At 44.1% G+C, this 25951-nt stretch overlaps 1 protein-coding gene across 1 annotated transcript; it reads right to left on the reverse strand.

The window, feature by feature from the left end:
* Positions 1-5344: 5344 nt before the first annotated feature.
* SMARCE1 (SWI/SNF related, matrix associated, actin dependent regulator of chromatin, subfamily e, member 1) lies at positions 5345-25172 on the reverse strand. Its single transcript, XM_045836415.1, has 11 exons — positions 24672-25172; positions 22651-22702; positions 22428-22471; positions 19319-19423; positions 14133-14213; positions 12882-13013; positions 12421-12592; positions 9337-9509; positions 8729-8830; positions 7865-8075; positions 5345-5626 (listed from the first exon to the last, which is right to left on the reverse strand). The coding sequence occupies exons 2-11, from the start codon at positions 22655-22657 to the stop codon at positions 5418-5420; spliced, it is 1236 nt and encodes a 411-aa protein (XP_045692371.1). The 5' UTR covers positions 22658-22702; positions 24672-25172; the 3' UTR covers positions 5345-5417.
* Positions 25173-25951: the final 779 nt, after the last annotated feature.

A 25951-nucleotide genomic window follows, 5' to 3' on the forward strand; every position in this document is an offset into this window, starting at 1 on the left:
AAAATAATTAAACAAGGCCAAACAATTTGAGCAATTTACGGCCAGTTAATGGATCACAGGGTTTTATCTTCCCTAACCAAGGACACTTAGGAGCACATTCCAAACCGCCCTGGCAGGCCAGCCTTGGTCCTGGCCCCTCTTCAGGGAAGTTCCTTAAAGATAAAACTAACCAGAAAATAACCCTCACTCCTCTAGACACACATTTTGATGAATCAGCATATTGAAGGGCACCCCTGGAGAGCTAATGCATATTCTGCTAAGACCCTCCCCTAGGATTCCTGCAGGCCAGAGACAGATCAAGTCTCCAGACAAAGGACCCACAGCGGGCTCTCTTTTTCTTTCTCCTAAACTCTAAGGGTGCCCGTCAGAATTGCAACCGGGGGGAGCAGCCGGCAGCTCGTCCAGGGCTGACCCCCTGCACCTGTCGCCAAGGCCCCCTTTTCTCTGACTTTCCAGTGAGTCGACAGCAGCCCGGTCTTGGCTCACTTCCTTTGCTGTGACTTTTACTGCTCATCGAGCCAAAGCAGCGAGACCTTTGCAAAGGTCTCCAAGGCTCACAGATTGACAGGAAACCACAACAGGGGTAAAATGCAAACAAAACCCTCCCTCTGAGGCAGGAGAGCAGTTCTCCCTGCAGCACACTAAACTTGTATCACGGAGAAGTTTAGGCCCTGTATTTTAAATCTCTCTGTTTTCATTTCAGTGGTGTGGGGAACTCTGAGGAAAGGAGGTGAGGATTCAAAAGGGAATCATTTTTGCAAGTACATCTCCCATTATAAGAATACTGGTCTCCAAGTAGATTCTTACGTCTGGAGTCCTTCCTATCCTTGATCCACCATGATGAAATAAATCCTTAGGACACACCTTCAATCTCCACATCACTTAGCACCTTGTACTACAGCCTGAGGCTGAAGGATGATTTGTAGGAGTTGATTGATCAACTTTGCCCCAAGAGGATGTAGATTTCATCGGTGAAATGTTCTACTCTAATATTAATTTCAGGGGTTAGAAAATATGACTCAGAAGGATGTAAAGCCTGTGGGCATATAGTAAGTGCTTGAGAAATGTTGGCTTTTGTTATTATTAGGTGAGGGTGGAAGTAACTTTCACTGGTTTGCCCTTGAGTTCTCAGCTGCTGCTGACCTGGGGCTGAAGCTCTAGGTATCGGGATACGTACCTTCTTCCTGTTAGTGCCTTTTCTCCAAAAAGCTTTATCCAAGCTACCACGTGGGATCCTTCGGATGAGTTTGGATGGTGTGGGGACCTTTTAAAATAATGTTCTTTCAAAAAGAATGTGTTTAAGTACAAATAGAACGAGTACAAGAGCTGTTTAAGAGGATCCCTTTTATGGCAAAAGACAATCGTTTTGCCTTTATGCTGATACAAAGTTCCCTTTTAAAACCCATGATGAAAGTGGAATAAATAAGTTGATTCAAAGAAAGCTGTTAAGTAACAATTGTACTGGTAACAATTGTAACAGTAAACAGTAAACAGTAACAGAAACAGTAAAAATTGTGGCAGTGGTATGCAAATGATACAACTTCGCTCCGTGTGACAATGTTAACCAACACTCACTTTATGGAGTTTGCATCTAACACACAGTTGTAAAATCTGTGTGCTTGACAAGAGCTTGAGATCATCATAGAACAAACCTCAGAAACAGGCGGTTTCCGAGGTACAGAGATTTGTGCCTTGATTAATGCTGTGCGTGGCGGAGGAGCTAGATTTTACCTTGTTTGAGAAAACATGGGTGCTTTCTAGTGGTCTAGACCTCAGACACACAAAAGGGGTAGTCTCTTAGCTCCAGTGCATCAAGAGAGATAGATACTGGGAGAAAAATCTGTTCTATGGCAGGATGTCAAGGGCCACCTGTCTTGAAATATGCCAAAGTCTTTTACTTGGGAAGAGAATTAAATTGGTTGTATTTGACTTCAAGGTGCAGAAGCCAGGGCCGGGGAATTGAAATGACAGGCGGACAGATTTCAGCTCAATGAGCAGAAGTATTTTCGTTATTTAGGCCTGAATGTCAAGGAGTCTGAGGTAGCTTTCCTTTCCTTTCACGTGGCTCGTTGGCAGAGCCCCTTATCTGCAGTTACTATCTCAGTTTTATTTAAAGGGCAATTATATCGTTTGGGAATTTCCCCTCCCCACAGAACACTTTTTACTCCTGAAAACATGCAAAAGAATTATAAGAACTTTTTTGGTGCTAAATGAGAAAACATGCGAACATAGCCAGCTAGTTTAACTATCTGTTCACCACAATAGATATTTTAATCAGGCTGTGAGGTACTTAATAGACTGGGGTTCGCATTTTAATCCGAGTTTTGAACAATATGCAGTAATCATCGGAGAAGTACCTAGGTCAGTCTGATAAACGGAAAGTTCCATCATTTTCACACTCAGAAAGCTGCTATTAAGAGTTCATAATTTGGACTATAAAGTGCAGAATTATTAGGTTGAAGCAGGTGAAACTATCATTTTGTAGATAAAAACCTACACTGGCAATTTCATATGGTCCCACCTAATATTAAGGCATTTATTAACAGTTTTATAATTACTAATATTTAGACACTGTTTCCTACTAAACTCAGGGTTCTCCGTACTATCCCGACCCAAGAAACACCGCTGTAAGCCAGCTTGTAATTCGGCATGCTTTCTTCTACGAAGGCTCCGAGTTCATTTTAGCTCGGTACACGGGGTTTTCATCTGCAAAGACGTGAAGCCCTCTGGTGTGCAAATCGCGAAGAAGTCGGTGGTTCCAACCAGGTTTGCCTGGCGGTGAAAGCCGCTCCCGAAACCACTGGGGAGACTATGTGTGGCAGGGCTTGGGGGCGGAGGGGACTGCTTTCTGAAATGAGGATTTACCAGCGAAGTAGAACCCCAGCTTCACCGCCTGTTCGCCATGAGAAACCAAAGCTTCCATCTAACTGGAGGCAGCAGGAGTTTCACATCGTTGGCACCGTCTAAAATCCCCAACCCGTAGCTAAATGGGAAGGACCCAAACTAAAAATTTGGAGGGCATCAGTTAAACTTCAGGTTCTTTTTGTCAAATACAGTGAATCAAATATTATCGCGTCTTTTGTCACGGGACATTCACGTCACCCTGTGGAAATGAGATAGCTCCTAGTAAACTATTCCAGGAGCTCTGCCGTACAGAAGACAGAATTTTCATGTTCCGTAGGGGAGCTGCTCAGACGTGCCTGCTGACAGATGAAGATGTGAAATTGAAACTCCTGTGAGAAAACTGGGGGACTATGCGGGGGGTTCCCCTCCTTCACATTCAGTGTTAAAAATTCACATAAATGTAAGCCCTCAAACGTTATTCATGTTCCAAGTAAATGCACTAAAAATCATGGCTATTGGAAGCAGTAGGGGACAGAGACAGAAACAGCTCCATTTCACCCTCGCAACAGGCTCCGGTGTAAGCGGCTTGCCCCGTGCCTACGGAGAAAGAGGACAATCTCGGGTCCCAACTAGACCCCACATTCTCAAGGAAACCAGGCGACAGCTGGAACACTGGTGGTTTCCACGGCTGTGGCTCCGACAAGGGGGAGTTTTAGCCAATCTTCCTCTCCATGTCCTGCGGTTAAGGGCTGTCAGGTCCCATCTGATTTACACTGGCTCTTCAGCCAGCTGCCACGGCATTGAGAAAGGCGGACAGGCTCCCTGAGTGCCATCTCCAGCTTAGCCCAGGACCCGCTTCCACCCACACTCCAGCACCATGAGTACCCCCCCACCTCGCTCCCCTGCCCCGTTTTGACTATCAGGGAGTGCACCAAAGAGGACATCCAATTTCTTGGGAACGAGAGGCTGAAGTTCTTAGCCCTGCGAAGCCTAATCGGTCAAGTAGATAAATTAGTTCTTTGATTCTCAGAAGAGGCAAGAGGGATTCCAGGTTGTCATGTAGAAAACCAGGCTGTTCCCACCCAACACCATTCCCTTTCTTCCTCTCGGTCTCAGGAGGCTGGACACGGATGGAATCACACGCGGTCGGTGCACTCACTGCAGATGAGGTCTTGCCCACGGAGAGACGTTATCTCGATGTAAGCGGAGGGTCTATACGTTTTATTGAGCCGCACCTTTTCCAAATGTGCCTGTCATAAATGTCTTCATATTGCTCACAGACACATGTACTTTGGGAGTAAATGACTACCTAGGTGACGGGACCATAATGGAAGGAAACTAATTTTCACAAGCGTCTTGCACAAACAGTGCAGCAATCTGGGTGAGAAAGGACTGTGAGTGTGCCATTTTATGATGGCTGAATGACCACTCCATACAGTCACTGTGTTACTCTAACAAAATTATTTGCTTGTTTTGCACGTAAGTATTTAGTACATTAAAAACGCTGAGACTTTTTTCCTTTTTTTAAAATTTATTTATTACGTTTGGACCTTTAAGAAACATATACCATTAGATATACCACTATTTAGTAAAAATCTACTCTAGTTTTTGGGAAGCACACGTGTCACGAACCATCTTGCTTCTAGTCTCTTTAGGACTACTAACTTTGTCAAAAAGGGAGGCTCTGATCTATGGGATCCTGAGCCTTGAGGTTTTGAATGTTTAAAACAGTTTCAAGTGGCTAAACTTAATTCCCAGCTATTTTTCTCCTAGAACGGGCCAATCGTTTTGAAGTGATATACTCCCTTGCAAGAATATTCAATTCCTTAAGCTTTGTGATCTATCTTTGGAAAACTTGATAAAAAAGTAATCTTTTTTCTGTACAGGAAGGGTGAACTGACCAGAACACACCCAACATCAGCTATAACAGGAAGCAGGAGAGTGTAGATACGCCGTGTTCACGTCGGCGACTGGTTCCTAAGCTAGGAGCTACTCTAAGGAGGCTACTTCTCAACCCACATGACCCGAGTGTAGCTGCGGGTACGCTCACCACTTTAACACGACTCTCGGTTATCTGACGCTGACCACAAGTAAGAAAGGGCTGGTGAACAAACACATATTCACACATGATCACGTTTCCAGGAAGCTACTCTTTGAGGAAGGGCACAGGGAAGGGAAGTTGCAGGAAGCTGCTGATGGGGACTGAGAAGGTTTAAAGCTATGGCTTTGGTGAGCACCCGGTGAGCTGCAGGAAGGCATTTGAGAGAAGATTCTGCAGCACCAAAGGATCATTCTCTGAAAGAGGTGGGCATTCTCTTTATTAATGTAAATTCTGAGGCTTTCAGCAGCTGAGGGCTGGAAACGATGAAGAAGAGAACCACCGTCACGACCGCTTAAGAACGGCGACCACACCGTGCGGCTCACGGTGCTTCATGGTCCGAAAGCCTCTGGTGGTGTGATACGGGCAGAAAAATACCAGCACAGAAACCACATAACACCATTAAAACTCAAAAAACATTGTTTTTTTTTTCTCATTTAAAAAAGTACTCAGAATACATAAAACAAGGCATCATTTATTCTTTTTTCTCATCCTCCGGCGTGGGGTCCGTCGGGGGCTCCTCCACCGTCGCACTGTTGCTCTCCGAGCCCGTGTTACTGTCGCTGGTCCCTTCCTCGGCCATACTGTCCACCCCCTCCTGTCCACTCTCCTTGTCCTCCGGAGTAGACGTGCCTTCTTCCCCATTCTGCTGGCTTTCCGCCGTTTCCTCAAGGTGTGTCTCCTCTGTAATCACACATTTGTCCCCGTCAGTTCTAAGGCAAACAATTACTCTTCTCCTGGCGCTGACAGCCTCCAGCTCCGCCGGCCAATGCGGGAGCCGCCAGCCACGCAGGGCTACTCGGCTCCCAGGCGAGCCAGTGTGACCGAGAGACGTTTAGCACGTTTGAATCAATCTGGGGTTTAAAAATCGACTTGTGGACTGTAAATTTATGAAATCTAAACACAGGTCAAGTATTTCAGATGAAAAACTAGCCTCCAAATTTAGATGTGCTGTGAGTATAAAATACATACCAGATTCTGAGGACTTTATGGAAAAAAAAAAGGAAGAAATTAGTACTGTTAAAATGTTGACTGCATACAGACATGACGTGAAGTGTAGCACGCAGAATACAGTCAGTGACAGCGTGACAACCGTGCACGATGTCCGGTGGGCACTGGACTTGTCAGGGGTCACTGTGGAAATTACATAAACGTCTGAGCACTACGCTCTGCACCTGAAGCTAAAAAAATAATATTGAGAGTCAACTGCAATTGAAAAAAAGTTGAGTGTGTGTTGACATACATTGTTTAGGGCATTCTGGGCTAATTGATAGATCATTAAAAATAGTTTCTCTTGTTTAGCTTGACTTCTACAAACGTCACCAGCAGAAACCCGATAGTCGCACAGTACCTACATTTACTCGTACGGGGCGACGCTGGTGTGCGTGCGCCGCGCTTTGGGCTCCGCGAGGGAGGAGGTCTGTGCGGCAGCGACATGCGGCTGGCACGCTAGGGGCCTAGTTAACAGTCACGTCGGACTGTTTTCTGCAGGAAATTAAGAGCATGAGGTTTTTGCTCTAATAGGTTCGATTTTCTTCGTTTTTTTCCTTAGGCTAAGAGGATAAGAATCTGAGTGAAAACCCACAGGCATGTGCTATTCATAGATGACAAAACAGAGACGGAGGACAGCGCGTTCAGGTGAGTTGCAAAATGAGCAAAGACCACACCGTGCAGCGGCTCTCAAACTCCTGCACTAACCACAAAAAAGTACGTGCGCTCCAAATTTCGTTAAGATAAAAAACATGTTCACACAAAACAGAAAAGGGCTCAAATAATGAAACTTAAAATCTGACTATCTGAAATGCTAATCTGCTGAATTTTGTAGAAATGCTCTATACTCTATTAAAAGTTTCCCAGATGTCGAATCGGAAGCTGTCAGTCGAGCACCGGGTGTGACTGCTGCGCCCCCTCCCCGCGGCGGTCCAGGAAGCCTCTGGCCGTGTTTCCCGTGACACTTCTGCTCCGTCCTGTGTGCACAGCGCACTGGTCAGGGACGAAGGGCAAGGTGCCCGTAAAATTTCAAATCGTAATCAATTTAATCAGTATTTTATGTAAGTTCTCCTGCCCTTTTTTTTGCCTTGAGGAATGCTTTTGATCAGGAAAATGAGTATACCAGGAAGAAAGAGTATTTCTAGGATGGGTTAAGCAAGCTTTTCTGCAGAGGCTTGGTATGAAATACGGTAGGTTTTGCGGGTGAGGCAGTCTCCATGGCGACCACTCAGCGGCACTGCTGTGGCCCTGAAGCAGCCGCAGACAGTGCGTACATGAAGGGATGGGACCGTGTTCCAACAAAACTTATGAAACAGGTGGCAGGGAGGTTCTGGCCCTGTCCTAGGACACCAACAATGACTTATCTTAAGAGCAATGACCATATCTTATGTAAACAACTTTGGCAATACAGGTTAAAATATCTAGTACCAGTACTGTGTCAAATCCAATACTCAATGACTGCATGCACATTTTCTTTCATTTATCCTTTGGAGCGCTCTCTCTGAGACAAGCGCGAGAGTACTTACAAACGAGGGAACCGAGATGAAATAACTGCCCAGGTCATAGTGCTAGCGCGTGGTGAAGCAGTGTCAGCCCAGATCTGACCCCCGGGCCAGTGTCCTTAATGATGACATCGTTACACTCCACGTTCCCGAGCCAGAAAGTGGCATGGCTCACTCCGGTGAAACCACCGAGACCTCGAAGGGCCAGACCAAAGATGACACACCACTGCTGTTTGCATGACACCAGCATTTTCAGTGAATCCACTCTGGGCTAAGATTTGGAAAGAAATGGATAGCTCGTATAAAGAGTAGCCGAAGGGGCAAGAGTAAGCGCGTGACCTCTGAAAAGCACCGAGAACAAGAAATCGAAGTTACAGACAGCTATGAAGACCCCGGACTTTCACTCCGGTGTCGGCAGAGGGGAGGTTACCTGTCTCCATGGGGATGCTCTCGTCCTCCTTCTTCTCCTCCGTCTTGTTGGCCGCGGGCTCCTCCTCAGGGGCGATGCTGCTCTGGCTGCGCTCCGCCTGCTCCGCTGCCTCCTTCTCCCTTTCCTCCTGCCTCTTGCGGGCCTGTTCCTCTGCCTGTGCGATTTCAGCGGCGATCTTTTCCATATCCACTTCTATTTTCAACCCACACAACTAGTCGTCAGGAAAAAAACAAAACTCCCTTAGCAGTGATCTTTTCTTACAATCTCTTAAACAACACAATTATTTTAAAAAATGGGTTTTCCTGGCTATAAACTCTATGTGCATGGGAGGAAAAGGACACGGCTCCAGGTCTTCTCTGGGACTCTCGTGGCTGCAGAAGAGAGCTGCAGCCACGGAACATCATGTATTACAAAAACCGCGGGCAAGGCGATGCCGAAAGCCCTGAATACACGAACACACACACACACACACACACACACACACACACACACACACACCTTCCACTGTATACTTCCAGCTACCAAACACTAGATTTACCTGTTCTATACGAAGTGAAACTGTGAGCTACATCCATTAACAAAGCTCAGTAAAATAGAAATAACTCATGACTGCATGAGTTCATCAGAGGGCGCTATAGTCCTTGGGCCTAGCACCTGTGTGCATCTGATATAATTTAAACCTATAAAATTCTGCCAGAAAATGGAAATAATTGTATAAAGTGAAGACATACTACTGGTTATAGCAAAGTTAACCCTGTTTCAAAGTGAACAACATTCAACAAAAGCACTGTTTTGGAAAAAAGAACAAGAAGTAAAGGTAACAGACACAGTGATAAACACATAGTTAACACATTAAATGGATACCCTTTTAAGTTCATTGTTAAATGAATCTGTGCTTTCCAGGAATTTCCTCTTCTTTTCCTGGTGTCGCTCCTCTATCTGAAGAAGTTCAGCTTCTAGTTTCCGCTGTAAGACATATGATCAGGCATTATAATTACCGTATTACTTTCTCTAAAGCAAATGTCAAATTAAAAAGTCTCATTTTGTCCACACTTTCTTACATTGTAACAAGAGTTTTAATTTTTAATTAAAATCATTTATTACACAATGTGTCTAGCTAAGATTTTTTAAAAAGTACAGTGCAGCACAGAGGAGCCGGTATGACTAATAAGTCCGTGATGTTAAACGTTGTTTCAGGCCTGAGCAATTTCAGAAATACTGAGTAAAGCGGGAAAAGGTTGACAGGATGTTTCCAAATTCTTAACGAACATGTTTTGTGACGAGGCCCCACGTGACGGTTCTCAGGACAGACTGACTCCATCTCTGGGAAAGGCGCACCCCCCGGGCCTCCCTCCCGAAGCAGGGGCAGGTGAGACCCCACACAGAAACGCTGAGCGGGCGGCGCACAGGGCCCGCCACCTGGGGTCTGGGGCCGAGGCCCACTCCATGGCAGGAACCAAACGTGACTGTACCTGGTGAACCATCAAGGACTGGACCTGTCGCTTGAGGACCTGCATCCTGGCTGTTGTGACGACTGACCGGACGTCTGGCACCACACTCTCACTGAGGATCTCACTGATGAGGCGGTGGTTCCTCTGGAAACGGGCGGTGGCTGTGTGCTTCATTGAAAAGCCATCATCATAATCTGGAATAAACGAGATATTCTGGACACCAGGTCGCCAGTAACCGTAAATGGGGGAGTGAAACGATGCACACACCTGATTACCAAGGAGCCAGGTCTCCCGCAAGCGGGTCTAAAGGGCATCAGGGGAGCACTGGGGCGGTCACTGGGAAAAACCACACAGGACATGTGGTGTTCAGGGGTCGGGGAATTGGTTTTTCTCACGAAATCTTTACGAGATGATACATGTCTGAGAAGGACTTGGCTGAAATACAAATGACACATAATAACCGCGTGTCTTTTAGCCTGGAAATCAACGTGAAGGCTGCTATGGGAGCAAAACAAATTCTGCCAAATGTTTCACTCTCTCGGTGGTAATTTAGGCATTTAGAACTAACGACGACCTGTGAATCGGGTGGTATCTTTGTCAACACTGCACTCTAATTTCAAGTAATGAAAATGCACACTGCAGAGAAAACATTATCTCTAGGACATTATCTCATGAGTTACATTTATAAATTCTAGACGGATTTCTCAATTAACTGGAAAAAAATTTCACAGTACTTCTTTCCACTCATTGCTAGCAATCCAGTTTCCCAGACCAGTACAAACATTTTATCAGATTAAAAAACCACCGAGGCCTTAAAGTAATTTCACAGGAAACAAAGTTTAATTTTTATCAGTTTACAGTTACAGCTGTCAGTGCGTAGAGGTATTATGTTGTTTGCATCCACGCAAATTCATGTGCACACAGTACGGGTCTGCTAATACATGCTTATTTTCCAACAGCTGTGTAACTGTTCCCATAATCTCAAACTCTGCTCTGTGTCCTCCAGTTTTTGACGTATCTGCTAACAACTTGTACTATTATTTATTTAATAATATTTAGATTAACTCACTAAAAAAACCAAAAAAAGCTTCCTCTTAAACAGCACACAGTGAAAGAAAAATTCCTCTCGGAATCACCTAGTCATCTCAGTGTCCCGTCCGAGGTGGAGGGACCGCCTGCGGAGCGCCCTGCTGCGCCCTGAACCTGGCCGCCCCGTCGCAGTTCCGCATCTCCCTGACCATCCGGGGCTCAGAAAGCTCCCAAAACTCTCACTATCATACACAGCGCCACTACAAACTGTCGTGCAAGTTACTTTTTGTTTCCTTCCGAGTGACTTCTTTAGGATATATGCTTCTGAAACTACCAATGTTGGAATAAAAGATAGCATTAAAAAAATTGTGACCTTCCTACTTTTTAAAGAAGTTTTCAAATTCACACTTACAATTATAAATGGACATTTGTGCAGCCTCCATCTGAGCTATCTCTCTGCTTTCTTCTTCCACTCACACGGCTCCGATACTGACCAACAGCGAAGGAAGCGACGTCTTAGCAACTTGGGCTTCTCTCTCCTTACACTGCAGTTGTCTGATGTATTTTGGGGAGGGAAGTGGGCTTCTGTTTTCTAATTTACCAATTACTGACTTTACCTCATAACTGTCTCTCTCCAAAATGTCATTTAAAAAAGGCATCATTGTCTTGTGCGAATAACTGATATGTCTTATATGAATTTTAACAGCCTTCTTTTTAAAAAGAAGTTAGCAGCTGTTATACTCATGTCTTTCTGCTGGTTTTACGTCCACTTCCACCTCCCAAGCCTTCCTCTTTCTACTCAGTTCTAAGGGATCAAGTCCAAGGTCTAAAGTCGTTCTTACCCTGGCATCTTAACTACTACCTGTCCTTCCTCTAAAAAACCTAACAGGCAGAAGTTTGAGAAGCAGAGAGAAGGAGCCTCTTTTGAAGACTGTTCCTGAGTGACCCCTTCAGTGCGTCTCAATGTCCACACTGTCACCTTTAACCTAGGGAACACTATTTTCCACTTACGGCTTCCACGTTGCTAGCCTTAGTTGCCTCCTGCGCTAAACTCCTTCCTTCCGATTACTTGTAGACTGGATATTCTCCTATGCTTAAGAAAATTTTTTTTTAGTCTGTGTGCTCTTCTTGCAATGGTCATCCAATCTGAGCAATTAAGCCCTGCTGATTCTGCTGAACACGCGACACTTCCTATCCCACGTGCTGCTCCTTATACTTATTACATTCGATTCTGTAGTTATGGGAACATCAGCCAGTGTCCCAGTCCATTCTTTTAAAATATTTGTTTTTCTTCCCTTTTAAGTAGTCAGTTTATTCACGGTGTTAGGTGGTATTATTGCTTCCTCTCTCAACGGTGTACTTCTTTAAAGTTCTTACAAACTTTCTCTTAGCTGCCACTACTTTAAAATGGGATCTTGGCTTACTCTGATGTTTTTGTTGCTGGTAGCCGGAGCGCCCAGCCTTCTCCGTACCACAGACGGACACGGAGAACACACTGCGTGTGCGGCAGGCCTGCTATGTGGGCGAACGTGCTCCGGGGCTCCCCGCAGCCCTGCACACTCTGCACGGAATGCCAGTGAGGGAGCTCGGCTGCATGTGTGCGTAAAATCTGTGTATTTTACGCCCCATGAGGGTGTGTAAACACCTTCATGAGTGTTACCGTGAGCTACATTTATGAATTCTAGTTGGATCTCTCAATTAACTGGAAAAGAAATTTCATAGTGCTTCTTCCCACTCATTAACTTTCTCTCTTAAGAGTCCTTAATTGAGAATTTAGGGAACCAATAAGAAAACAGGAATATAACACGAAGGCATTTAACTTTTTAAAAGCAACTGAGGCAAAATTCTAATTATGGCTCAAAAATCTTTCAGCATTTTGAGTACAAAGATTTTGATAAATAATAGTTTTTGCTATTTTCTGCACTAAAAAGGATATTTCTTTTTCTTGTGGGAAATTCACATAAAAACCTTACAATAAATAATCAAAATAATGAAATGGCACTCACATTATGCTGTGTTTAGCATTTAGGATAGGAAGTGAAAACTCAAGCATGAACAACACCCCCTGTTCTTTACCATCAGGATCTTCAGCAGGCTGGATGCTCATGTACGGCTCTCCTTTCTCCATGCGAGACTGCCTCTGTCGACTTTCTTCCTCTAAAGCAGCTTCCGCGCGACTTTTTGCATTTATGTAAGCAAGGTATGCGGGGGAATTATGGTAGGCCTTCATAGATTCATTGTACTCTATCTGAAATGCAAATGGTTTTCAGTTTTACAATGAACATTTTCAGGTCATAAGGAATATCCATTCATATGCATATCTACTCATATGAATATCAAAAGACACCTTAATTATCTCCTTTTCACAGCCAAGGAACCTGAAGTCTAGAGAAACTAAGTGACTTGACCCTCGCAGACAAGGCCTCAGTCACAGCCTCAGGTGTCCCATTAGATCCCGCGCTTCTTTTCTGAGCAATAAGCGGACGTTTATGCCCTTTCCATCCACTGTAGCCATCCCACCGCAGTTCCCATTCTACCTTTTCTGCTTCGTATTCGTTTAAATATTCTTGTTTTTCTTCATCAGTGAGATCCCGCCACATGCCACCAATAATCTTGCCAATCTCCCACAACTTCAGGTCAGGGTTGGAAGCCTTTACTTGGTCCCAGACCTTAGAAAGGAAACGGGAAATTTCAGCATTGATGCCTAAAAATATAGACCTTTAAAAATGCTTTTATTAAAAAAATAATTTATTTATTTATTTTCAGAGAAAGGAGAAGGGAGAGAGAGAAACGTCAATGTGTGGTTGCCTCTCGCACACCTGCAAACAGCAACCTGCCCCGCACCCCAGCCGTGTGCCCCTGACTGGGAATCTAACCAGTGACCCTTTGGTTCGCAGGCCGGCACTCAATTCACTGAGCCACACCAGCCAGCACTAAAAATGTGTTTTGTTTTTTTTTTTATATGAAGGTTTAAAACATAAACAAAAGCAGAGGGAACGGAACCAAGTCTGTACGTTCTCATCAGCCTGCTGTAACGACGACCCACGGGCGGCCAACCCCACGTCCCCCACAGGCTGGGGCACTGCCAGCCGGCAGGCAGGCGGCAGACATCCCGAGGCACTACGGGCACTTTGGATAAGCTAACTCAGTAACTGTCTATAGCTAAGAGTTCACAAAATTTAGAAGTGGTTAATCTGCACAATACGTCATCAAATATGTATATAATTATGACAAAAATTAAAATAATCCTTAATAGTGATGGAAAATAGCTACATGCTCTTGTCCTTAATTAAAATATTGGCTCTATCTGTTATTTTAAGAGTAATGTAGGTTCATACAAAAAAGAAGTGAAAATTCAAGGTAGTACAAGGAAAATAAAAATTACCGTAGGCTTACTATTTATTTATAGATAACGATGTCTTTTGACTTCTGTCTTCCTTTAAATGAACATGCAGTTGCTATTAGTTTTATAAAAATAAGACACTAATACATATGGTCATATCCCCCTTTTCACTTAATGTTCTTCTCATGTCATTAAATAGTCTCCAAAAGGCTACGTAACATTGGCTACATAACACTGTCTTACGGATTTCAACAGTTTAATCACGTTCTTCTTGTGAGATTTTAGTGAGGATTTTAAAATCAGAACTAATTTCTTTAAAAACTGCAATTCTTTACCCTTTCCTCTGGCTATATACAGAAAAGCTGGCTGAACCAATCTGAAATCTGGAGGGAAGCAGAGAAGCAAAGGGACCAGCCCCCACGCTGCCCCAGACCCAGGCACGTACCTTCCTGCTGTACCTCATGTAGGGCATCAGCGGCTTATCTGGTGGCTTTGGGGGTTTTGGAATCGTAATACCAGAGGATGCCTACAAAAGAGTTAAACACATTCATTATTCAATTGCAAGAAGTTTACAAGCAAAATGAAAAGAGAGTGCCTTAAAAAAATTCTAATGCGCCTTTCTTCTACTCGTCCATGGACACAAGAGTCTTATATTTTCTCCACTGAAAATAGCTATCACTGCAAATTCAGAAATGTTCATATCAAAAGAAAATAAAGAAAATTACTTTAAGCACATAGTTTTAAAATATTTTACAGAGCAGTTTATTGCTACTGCTTTGACAACCTGGCTGTAAGAACAAATAAATTGTTACACAACAATCCATACATTGAAAATATATTGTTGCATGTCCAGTGTCCCACACTTAGGACATTACCTGGCACCCTCGTATTTTACTTAATTTGCCATTACACATACAGTCAACACTTGATTATCTGCACCGGAATCTGAACTCCTCGGCACCCGGCCGCACTCACGCTGCCCGCAGGGCCCTGTCTGCCTGTCTGTCTGCGTTACCGTGGGAACGCACCCCCCAGAAACACCACCACCGCCACAGAGACTACTTCCTAGGTGCAAAGACAGGTAACACAAAATCAATTTCCTTTATCACAACCACTTTTCTTAAGGTTCTAGGTCCATATATAGTGGTTTTCTATAAAGGGGGTTCAGTTCGAGAGGTGTGAACTGCAGTCATGTCTTTTTTTACCCTTAGTCCTAACAGAAGTGTGGGTGCAGACGAGTGAACCGGGAACAGAGACATGGCAGACATGCAGCCATGGCAGTAGGTCAGGGAACCCCATTTTATTAAAAAATGTTGGATTTGTGGGGAACATAAAGACAAACAGAAAAAACTGGACAAGTAGGAGAGATGGAAAAATACATTTTATAAAGGTAAAAAAGAATGGGCTAGAGGGGGAACAACAAAAAAATTTAAGAAATTGGTTCTCGCCCTGACTGGTGTGGCTCAGGTGGCTGGGTGTTGTCCCACAAGGTGAAAGGTCACCGGTTCAATTCCTGGTCAGGGCACAAGCTGAGGATGTGGGCTGGGTCCTCCGTTGGGGCACATACGAGAGGTAACCAACCCGATGTTTCTCTCTCACATGAATGTTTCTTTCCCTTTCTTTCTCCCTTCCTTTCCCTTTCTCTCTTAAAAGAAAAAAAAAAAAGAGAGAAGAAAGAAAAATCAGTTCCTTCTATGGGCTAATATCTAGGCAAGAGACAGCAGGTAACTTTGAGTGGGCACCCCCCATAACCCCAGTTCGAGAATGCCTATTTCTGAACTTAGCTGTATCTCAACACACAGGGCTGCATTTGCTCAAAGACCCAGAATAGAACCATGGCTGAGTTACTTGTATTTCCCCCAGTTTCTGGGAGACCCCTCAATCCTGATTCTCCTTGTCAGGCAGGGGGACGAAGTGCTAACTTCAACTGTCAAAGGCAGAGTTTGGCAAATCCTCGTAAGAAAGCTGAAGTGATGTTTTTTTCCCTTTGCTCTTCTGTCGTGGCTGTGATGAAACCCCAGGGACAACCCAGTCTGGGCCGGGACCCCAACCATAACCTTCTCTCCCCGAGGGCGCAGAGGTGAGCGTGTCTGCGCCCCATTCCACTGCCGTCAGACAGCGCTTCCTCCTCCCCCGAGGGTCTCTCTGCTTCCTTGTGTGCTCCTCAGTAGCTCTGCTTCTTCACACTCGAGATCACTAGAAAGCACTTCCCCACCGAGGCAGTATTTCTTCTCCTCCTGCCCCTCGCACACGCTCTCACCACGCCGCACGCTGGGGCCCAGGCAGACAGCCCGGCTTCAGGCCGGCGGTGGGCGGCGCTGGTCTGCACGGTGAGGGGAGACCTGCCTCAGGGTCGGTAGGCGCTCCTTCAAGGGGAGGGGGGGAGGGACTCTGAGAAGGCTGACCTTATGCCATAAAATCAGACTGAGACATACACGAGTCTGACTGCTCATGCAGGAAGTTCTTAGAAAGCATTCCCAGCTCATATCCAACACAAATGTTCAGAATTTCATGAAGTAGGTTACAAATAAAGTTGGAATTGTGCCAACTGAAGTCGGTAGGCCACTGTAACAATTTTTTTTAAAGAGGTAAAGAATTCTAAAATGTCTATGGTTCAATATGTTGAATTAAACCACTTAAAAGACAAATTACAGTAATATTTGCTATTGGGTATTTTTCAAAGAACTGCATTTTATAACACTAATGAATTTGCTTCTTTCTCCTTCTTCTCCCAAAGGTACCCAAGTCACTCACATATGAGGTCCTATTTTCATGACATTGACCAGTCAATTTACACATGCAAACAGAACCCCAAATAACAACAACAAAATTAAATTCTAGCTGATTTTCAGGCTCCTGGAGATTTGTATCAGCAAACACCCCTATTATCTGCCATCTCCGACAGACATCTTTCTGTGCCTTGCGGCCCAGGGGCCATGCTTTTGGAAGGCACATTCCTTTCTCAGCTCTTTCTTCCCTCACTGTCATCAGGACCCCATCTCCAGCAGCACTCTCCCTCCTTCCAGTTTTTCGCTTCTCACTGGCAATGCACTGAGGGAAAACACGTAATCACGCTTGTGAAAACTGTGCCTTCACAACAGTGAGGTCCTGGGACTCGCCTTCCCATCAAGTCCATGATTTTGTGAAATTTATTTTGGTTACTGAGCAGTTTGTTGCTTCTTTCCAATTCTCAGCTGTTTCTCTGGTAGGATTTCATTTAACCATTTTCTTCAGGAATGGAATTTCCACTGATGTACAGAAACAAGCTGTTTTTAACCTTCTGTCTCAGTTTGTTTTCCCTCTGTACTTGAGCATGTGAACTGCCATCTGAATGAAGACCTAGCTGGGAGCGATCTCCATCTCATACCTATCACGAGCACTCCAAGGGGTTCTGTGCTATATAAAGTCGGCGTCTGAGAACTATCCAAGTGCACCGGACCCAACGGAAGCACCGGGTTTCTGGAGGGCCTACAGGGGGCTACTCACAGGGCTTCACGGAATCATCCCTTTAAATCACTGACTTGGGGTGATTGCAGACACCACCACCAAAGAGGAGAACCCCTCCCCCAACCCTCGAAGTAACACAGAACAGAGGTCGTCTTAAAATAAAACGCTTCCATAATGGTCAAAACCAGATCTACTGAGTCCTAACAGGGCTGACATTAGATATATGAAAAAGATAGTGTAAAACTTCAGTCATAACTGGTTTTCTCAGGGAGCGACTAGATGACCCAAGGCGGAGGCCACTAAAAGCTGAAGGGGCCGCAGTTAGCACAGGCTCAGGGCCTCCGTACTTCCCAAGTCTTTCAGGGCCAGGTCTTTGCGGGCTAGTCGAAAGAGCAGTTTAATTCCAGTTTATTCTGACATGGGGGGACAAGAGTGCAGAGAAAACCACCACGGGGAGCCCAAACACCAAATGCTCCACGCCCAACAACCCCCTCCTCCCGATCTGCCCTGCGGCTGCGCCCACTCCAGATGCTGGGTTCCGACACCCCCAGAGGGGATGGGGAGAAACAGGTAACTGACCCAGGCCCGGAGACAGACAGCGCACCTTCCTCTGCCCCGGCAGTCTCCATGAAGGGATCTCACTTCACTGACACAGAATTCTCACGGACACGTCCACGTTAAGAACAAAGTGCTTACACAAACGGAAACGCCAATGATTCTAGTATCACAGCGACCTCCATTTCTATTCCATTAACAGAGATAATCAAGAGCTGACTGTATAGAGCAATTAAAATGTAACCATCCTCTTATTTACTGCTTATGACTAATTTTCTGCATCAATGTGAAATGATCGAAAATTGATTATGTTCCTTGTTTAAATCAAGATGTTCTTTATCATCTTGATAACCTTGCCACTCATTAACACTTGCAAAAGAACACATTTAGGCCAGGGAAAAACACGTATCGATGCACATAAAAATCGTATGCATCGTGAAATGCATACACACGCACACTTTGTCAGAATTCTTTTCGGGTACCATGAAATATGCAAGGCACGTAAAACTTGATATGCTTATGAAGTACAAATTATGCAGAAACAATGAAAAATCTAGACAAACGAAACCTATCGAGCTAAGCGATATGCTTACCAAGATAGACAGCTGGCAGTTACAGGCTTTCGTCGGCTCTAGCCTGACTACAGGGTGAGAGGGCTTTTCTGAAGTCACATTAACTGAATTATTTATGAAGACAGTGGACAAAAACCAGGTATTGAGAAGTTTACAGCTGTTCTGGGTGGTATCAATTCTCACCAATGCCATGTTCCGATGTACGCAGGTATTTGGCTTTTGGATTTATTTATTTTTGGTAAATCATTTTTAGTTCTTTGTTTCTTTGGCACCTAGACTTCTTTGAATGGAGTCTAAGATGATTCTAAAATAAAAAGTCTGAGGTACATCACCCAATTTTTATTATCTTAGGTTTGTCATTTATTTTACTTTTATACTTATTTGTTTTTCTCTTAGGTGGATCAGTTAAATGAAACATCTTCAGTTGCAGAAACCATACCCCTTATCCCAGAGATAAGAAACACACTTCCAGTTGTTGATATGTAGTCTGGTATTTCAAATAATCTCATTTAACTTTCATTCTGCAATTCTTTGATATGACACAAAAACCCTTTTCTCTTTTTAACTGACGAGAAATGAATCTCAGTTGTCAAGTCAGCTATTAAATCCAAAAGACAAATAATTATGTGTAGCAATTCAAACCGGTAGGTCAGGCAAAAAGAACCAGGTCTGTAGGCCCAGTCTTTACGAAGAAACGGAGTTCTAGAGGCTAATGCCAATTACCTTCAATGAAAGATAACGCTTCATCTCAATTAGGGTTTTTTAACTGTAAGAAATTCTAGGTTTGTTTAAACATGGTTATAAGCATTAAGCGTCCGAGATTTTATCTCTACCAACCACCAAAAAGAATGAAGTCTTTTCTTCTATATACATATCCAGATCTCACTATTTTTTTTTTCCAGGGTAAGATCATACAACGAATGTTTCAAATAGTTGAAAAGCCAGGTTAAAAAAATTTTTTCATGGCTATGCTGGTGATTCACAAGGACCTAACTCGGAAGGCATTTCTGGTCACTTCCAGGTGTTTGCCGGATGCTGTAATAGTTGATTCTCCTACCGTGACCCGGCTGTTGGTGCCCGGGTTCCCTCCCAGCCTGTAGTTGTTGTAGGCGAGATGACTGTATGGATTGTATCCCACAAACCCTGGTGTGCTGGGCATTTGCTGATGGAAACAAATGAGACAAAAACACGAATGAGAAATGAGCTCAAACGAGGGAAACACAGAAATGAAAAATGATCTGCATATGGCATGCAAAAGCAACCTGAATTTACACAAGCAATGATGTGTTGTAGCTGCCCTTTTTCTTTCACTGGGAAACCAGTCTGCAAGTGGGCTTTTTCCTTTTTTTTTTCCCCCTACTTCTTTCTCTTTGTGGGGATGGTGGTATTTGTCTGAGTGTGAATGTGTGTGCTTGCATTTTGGGGGTAAGCGATAGAGTGGAGTGTCTCAAACATCAAGGGTTACTTTATGGTCAGGAGATAGTATGATATAACAACTTAGCAATATGTGTCTGAGAGGAAAGCTTGAAATGTGATAAACTAGAAGTTTGGAAACACTTTACATGCAAAACAAAACATGATTTATTCGACATTTATGTGGATGCCGCCAATGTGTTCACCTACTAAAAACAAGAACGAGAAATGGACTGCTTTCAAAGACAGTTTTAAATCATCTTATATCATGTGAGAAATGAGAAGAGACTCAAGGCAGGAAGCCAGAAGTTGTCAATAGAAAGGAACACATGTGGGATTCAATGGATATCACACACATGATTTCGGAACAAAGACTTGTAAGAAATGCATGGATTTCATTCTGGGGTGCGCTCTGATCTTTTTAAACCCAGTCATTCTTTCATAGGCTTTCTCTTCCGTCTCTTCTTTGATCCATCTTCCACAGGTCAACCATGAACAACTTCTGTTTTGAGTTTTAATGTGCACTATTTTTCTAGTTGACAGACTCAAATTTCTTTTTTTAAAAAATCCTGATAGCTCTAGCCCTTTCAAAACACAACTGCTCATTGTAGCAACAGAACTCTTGGCTTTGTGAATGATGTGTTGATGTGGTTACAAATGGGCTCTTACATGGCAGTGCCCTTGTGGTTAATACAATGGTATCCAATGTTTATGAGAATCAAGGTATAATGCATAAAAAGAATGTAGCAAAGAGAGAGCAAAAGTAGGGTATTTTTCCTTAGTGAAATTCAATCAAAACAAATGAGAGTAATTTCATTTTAACATGCAATTAACAGTATCAGTCCTGAAATGTATGATGTAAAAAACACTTAATACATTCCAACTAAGCTGTAGCTGTTATAAAAGAAACACAGTTTTCTAGAACATGCCGCTGCACATTTCCTTAATTTCCAAAAGATAATTCAAGCATTTCATACTCTTTAGGAGAAAAGAACTGATCAATTTCTAGTCTATACAGTTATAAAGGACGCAAATCAAGCATATTTAAGTAGGCAAAACACAGATGAAGCATCAAAGGCACAGAGGAGTGTCTATCACTTGGAGTGGTCCGTTCGGGTGGTGGAGGGGGTGGTGGTGGTGATGGTCGACTGTGATGGTGGTGGCAGAATAATGGAAAAAAGAAAGGAGGGCAACTCCTCTACTCTCCGCTGTGGCATGTCCTGATCCCTAGTCTTCTGTATTTTATGTGTCAATGTGAAACTATAATGGGACAGAAATATGACTAAAGAAAGGTAAAACAGAATTCCTTTCTACATTTGAAAAGTCATAGGGGACACTTGCTTTTTAAGCTATTTTTATCTCCAAAAACCAAGTGTGCATTCCAGATGCTACACACTGTCTGAGGAAGTATTTATATAAAAATGACACCTTCAGAGGTTTCATAAACTATGAGAATCACTGTTCAACACCAAGGCAATAATGTAAGAAAACTACGTAGGGGAGCTAAAAAAAAAAATTGAAACTAAAATGTGACAATTATACCATTTCCAAAAATGAAGTACATGTTTAGCTCTCTGAGGTCAGGAATCTCAACTGTTCAACTCCACCCGGATAGCCACTAGCAGAGTGCCAAGGAGGCTGGTCATAGGGCATGTGCTTTGATTTAAGGGAGAAAACAAACACAGGACTTTAAGACCTACTGGAAGTAACTTTGGAGGCTATATTATTATATAACCTGAACTGAGAACATGTGATATAGTATCTCTTTTTAAAAACATCTTACTGAAGAAAACCAAATTATTGATAAATGTAACTAAAACATTTTATCCAAGGGTTAGTAATTAAGAATAGTTATCTAGTGGAGAAAACAAAATTACACAAGGACCTAATTAGTCAACTAGCTTGAAGTTTAGTGGGTAGGGGGTCTGGGAGGAGGGCTGATAGCTGTTAAAGAATTGCTTTTGTAGGATATGGTCAATGTTAACAGTGTTTTGTTTTGTTTTGTTCTGAAATAAAAAACAACACGGAATCTGTTTCAACAAGGCCTGAACAGTTACTGTTAAATTTGTTTTGTGGACTGGACAATTATTTGACATGCTGACCAAGCTGGGCCAGAGCCTGCTGGGTGAAAAAAACAGTTCACAAACTATTATTTAGACACTTGGAAACATATCAAATCCCAAACCAACAGAATATTATTTATGGAGTGGAATGAAATTCAGTAGCAGGATCTGACCCACAGATAATAAAATCCTTACTTGAACAGCTTGAAAATAAAGATTTACAATGAGTGTTATTATAGAACTGGACTCTTTATTGTTTGATTTAATAGGAAAGTTATATATATAGATAAGGAGAGAAAAATGCAACCAGTTTAAGGTTAGGTTGGAAAATAATAAATGCCAGAATGAGCATTCATTCAATATCAACTTTAACGACTGTTAATAAGAAATTAATAAGAAAGAAGTGTTAAACTTGTCAGTTATTTCCCATTAAAAAAAAAAAACAAAACAAACCAAACAGCCAAGCATAGGAGGTTGGCCGTTCAGCAGCATGTTTCTTTAAATGTTGGGGTTGGTTCAAGGTAAGATGCAAAGAGTTATTTTATTTAGTAGGAAGTGCTGTTTTTTTTTTTTTAGCTGAATTTTTCATCCTGTTGCTGTGATGGTTGAGTGACTGTTCCTGGAAGACATTTGGGTTTTTGTATCAAGGCCAGACTTGGCTATTACATTAACAAGAAAATTAAAACTTACTGTTGCAGGAGCTGGGGTGGGAGGTGGGGCATAAGATGGTCTTTCTGTTTGAAAGAAAATAAATAACTTCTTGTAAACAACTGAGATATAATACTATGCAACAAAACTACCAATGGTCCTGTTTTGAAGAAAAAAAAAATGAGAGTATTTTGGAATTCCCATTTGCTAGGGCATTAGTCTCTTATTTATATAGATTGATAAATATAAAAAAAATGAAACTTACTTGACATTTTGGAAGATTAAGTTCTCAGTTCCTTAAGAATGAATCTGAGACACTAAAATAAAAAAAAGGAAAAAAAGAAAAAAAAAGAGAATCAAAACTCAGCAAGCATGAGAATGATTTCCTAAAGAATAGGGTAAATTGGTATTTCTTAGTAAAATTACATTATCTTCTGTTATCCAAGTTTTTGTGCATATTATACTAGTTCTTTAGGTCATTTGGTTGATCAGAATTAAACAAATAACAATTTACTGGGGATATTAAAAGTAATATGAGACATGTACTTTGAAATTTTTTCTTATGCTACTGAGCTACCTCTTGTATGGAAAACATTTTGCTGACGCCATATACACATCTGATCAGACCAATAAAAATATAATGACAATGGAATACGAGATATCATCAGGGCCCACACTAAGGAGGCCTGCTAGATACTGACAGCTCCCGGATCAGCAGCAGCTCTCCCCTCCTTGCAGCCTAACAACTGCCATTAAAATAGAGCAACATTATGTTCCTGGAGGCAGTGCACAAGGTAATGGGGATGCTAACGCGCTGTGTATTCTCTCCTAATGGTCAACAGCTTTCTAAATGCTGGGAATAAATTTGGAGAATTTACCTGAAAACCTCTTATTAACCCTTCACAGCCCATTTCAAAATATGTCTCCTCAGTGGAGCTTTCTTGACAAATTACCTGGGCAGAATTGCTTCCTCATCTGTACTCCTACCCAATTTACATAGATCTGCCATATTGTGTACTGTATCATATACCTGTAAACATAGCTAGGTTGCATGCTGCCTGGAAACAGGGACTGTCTATCTAATTCACTATTGTAGTCTCAGTACCTAACTTGAGTCTTAACAAATTTTGCCCTAGTATTACCAGCTCACAACAGGACCATATACATGAGCTTCTTCCTGACATTAATTAATGTGCATCGCCCACAGTGCAGAGAGACATCCATGTTTAGAAAAAAGGCAAATAACTTCTATGACTACTGGGGTACTTTCATCCAGCCTTACGTGAAGCAAACATGATTTTTTCCCCTCCTAGTTTGCATTTTAAGGGAATTCCCTAGAGCATAAGCAATAATAGGCCTCATATGGAAAGACAAACTGGGCCTCTCACTCTCTCCTTACGAAACTGGCAGAATCCACTGCCCCTGGTGCAGATTTCCTTCCTGCTCAGGTCAGGGAGCTGTCAGGATCCACGGGCCTTGCTCTGGGAGCCCTGACAACGCATGCCACGAGCTCTTCTATACATCATTCATTGCTCATTCTTTTAAATGACCACTCGCTCTCCTTGGCTACACCATCAATTCTAAAAGCAGGCTTGTATATCTGGCCACCTCCATCCCCACTATCTGACATAAAATACTAGATTAAGTATTTGCTGAATACCTATAGGGGACAGGCTAATGACTTCCGTTATCTCATTTAATAGGACCAACTACCAACAAGCTTTGTACTGCTATTTGCATTTTACAGATGAAGAAAGGGAGTCTCCGTGGGTTTAATGAAACTGTCTAAAAACACACAGCCAGGAGATGCCAGGGATGGGTTTCAACCCCAAGCCAAAGTGTTCCAGAGCTTTCCCTCTTCACTCTAAGCCACACCTGGGGTCCTCCCTTCGCTGCCTGGATCAAAGGGAAACCACCTTCCTGGGGGTGATGTCTACGGGCCTGGCTCGCCCCAAGGGCTTGCTCTGAGATCGGTTCCTTTAGCTGTCGTGGAGGATGCACGTTCCCAGCAAACCCACAAAATCGGGGCCTGCAGAGCTGCTCTGACCAATTTCGCGGGGTTCGTGGACCGGGTAAGTCTTGCCACCAAGGAAGGAACCCAGATGGGGCTCCCTCCCAACCCTCGCTCCGCGCTAGGCCTCACGGAGGCCGCAACCAGCCCGCGGCTCTGGCTCCGCGGCCAAGTCTGAAACCCAGCAACCCCCGGGGACTCGGAGTCCAGCCAAGCCGGGACACCACGACTGGCCACCCCCCGCGACCCGGCTGAGCCCAGTCGGAAACACTCACCCGCGGGCAGAAAAAGCGCCCGCAGCTCCGGCCTCGCTTCCCTTTGTCCCGCGCAGGCCCCGCCCCTCGCGCCCGGAGCTTCCGCACTCGCACTTTCAGCACTCTCCTTAATTTCCTTCTCGGCGGCGCCCGACCGTCTTTAGGAAAATAAGCCTCCGTGGGAGGATGCGTGATGCTTCGTACAGTCGAGGATTTTTTTTTTCCCCCAGGCCCTAGACGTTCCTCAAAACTCCCCGAATTTGGGCAATTTCCCAGCCGGGCGCCGATTCGTCACGGCGGAGACGGCGGATGGGGCCTGTGCACGGGGGAGGCCTGGGTTCCGCTGTCGTCAGGGGCGGCGGCGGCGGCGGCGCCGGTAGCGGCCCGGGAGGCGGCGGGAGTGTGAAGCTACGCGGAGGGATGCGGGAGCCACGGCCTCGGCTCCACGCGCGGGGCCGGAAGACGGCGGGAGTCGCCCCGGCGTGAGGCCCCGGAACCACTGTGGCCGCGCTGGTCGCGCGCCTCTCGGGCCAGGCTCCGGTCGCGCCCGCCCCGCGATTTTTTTTTTTTTTCCGGTCTTTTTATTTCCTCTTTCTCTAAGCGGGCGAATGTGCAGTGTAGCAAGCCGAGGATGGAGGCGTGGAGTGGCTGTCCCCACGGGCGCCTCTCGGGGCTCCCTGCCTTCACCAGACGGGCTTTTCCCGTTTTTCCAAGGTCGAGTTTGGTGCAGTTGCCCCTGGTTTCCGAACCCAGGCCCGTAGATGTTAATCCCGTAGGTTATGCACCTTTGCAGCGTCGTGGTGGCCCTGGTCTCTGCTCCTTGTGTTGGCTCAGTGGGTTCTCACCGCAGGGAACGGCTGTCCCCCATTTTCAGGCGAAACTCGCATGTTCTTTTGGATCCAGCTCACACGTCTTTTTGTGATGCCCTCCTGCGCCAACCTTCCTCTCAACTCCATGGTTCTTTGACATGGTTGTGGTAATCTGTATCTGATCCATCGTATCGGAGTGCGCTTGTCACCTCCAGTGCACTGTGAGGGTCTTGAAAGCAAAGTCATCTGCATTGGTAATCTTCGGGTTGCCAGTGTCTACTGAAGGCTCGAACCATTGTTAGATGCTCAATAAACGTGTATTCAGGCAGCTTTCTGGTCTAGTCCAGGGCTCCTTCCACTAAATCATGAGTGTGTTAGCTTACCAGTTAGTAGCCCCTTCCATGAATATATAAACAGCTGGCGGATGCTGGGGGCCCTTGTGGAGGGAAAAGCAACAGATGGGCCCTCTGGCCTGTAGTTACTTGAAAACAG

The sequence above is a fragment of the Phyllostomus hastatus genome, unplaced genomic scaffold, assembly GCF_019186645.2.
Source record: "Phyllostomus hastatus isolate PE091 unplaced genomic scaffold, TTU_PhHast_1.1 phas_contig_210, whole genome shotgun sequence".
In the NCBI taxonomy this organism is placed as follows: domain Eukaryota; kingdom Metazoa; phylum Chordata; class Mammalia; order Chiroptera; family Phyllostomidae; genus Phyllostomus; species Phyllostomus hastatus.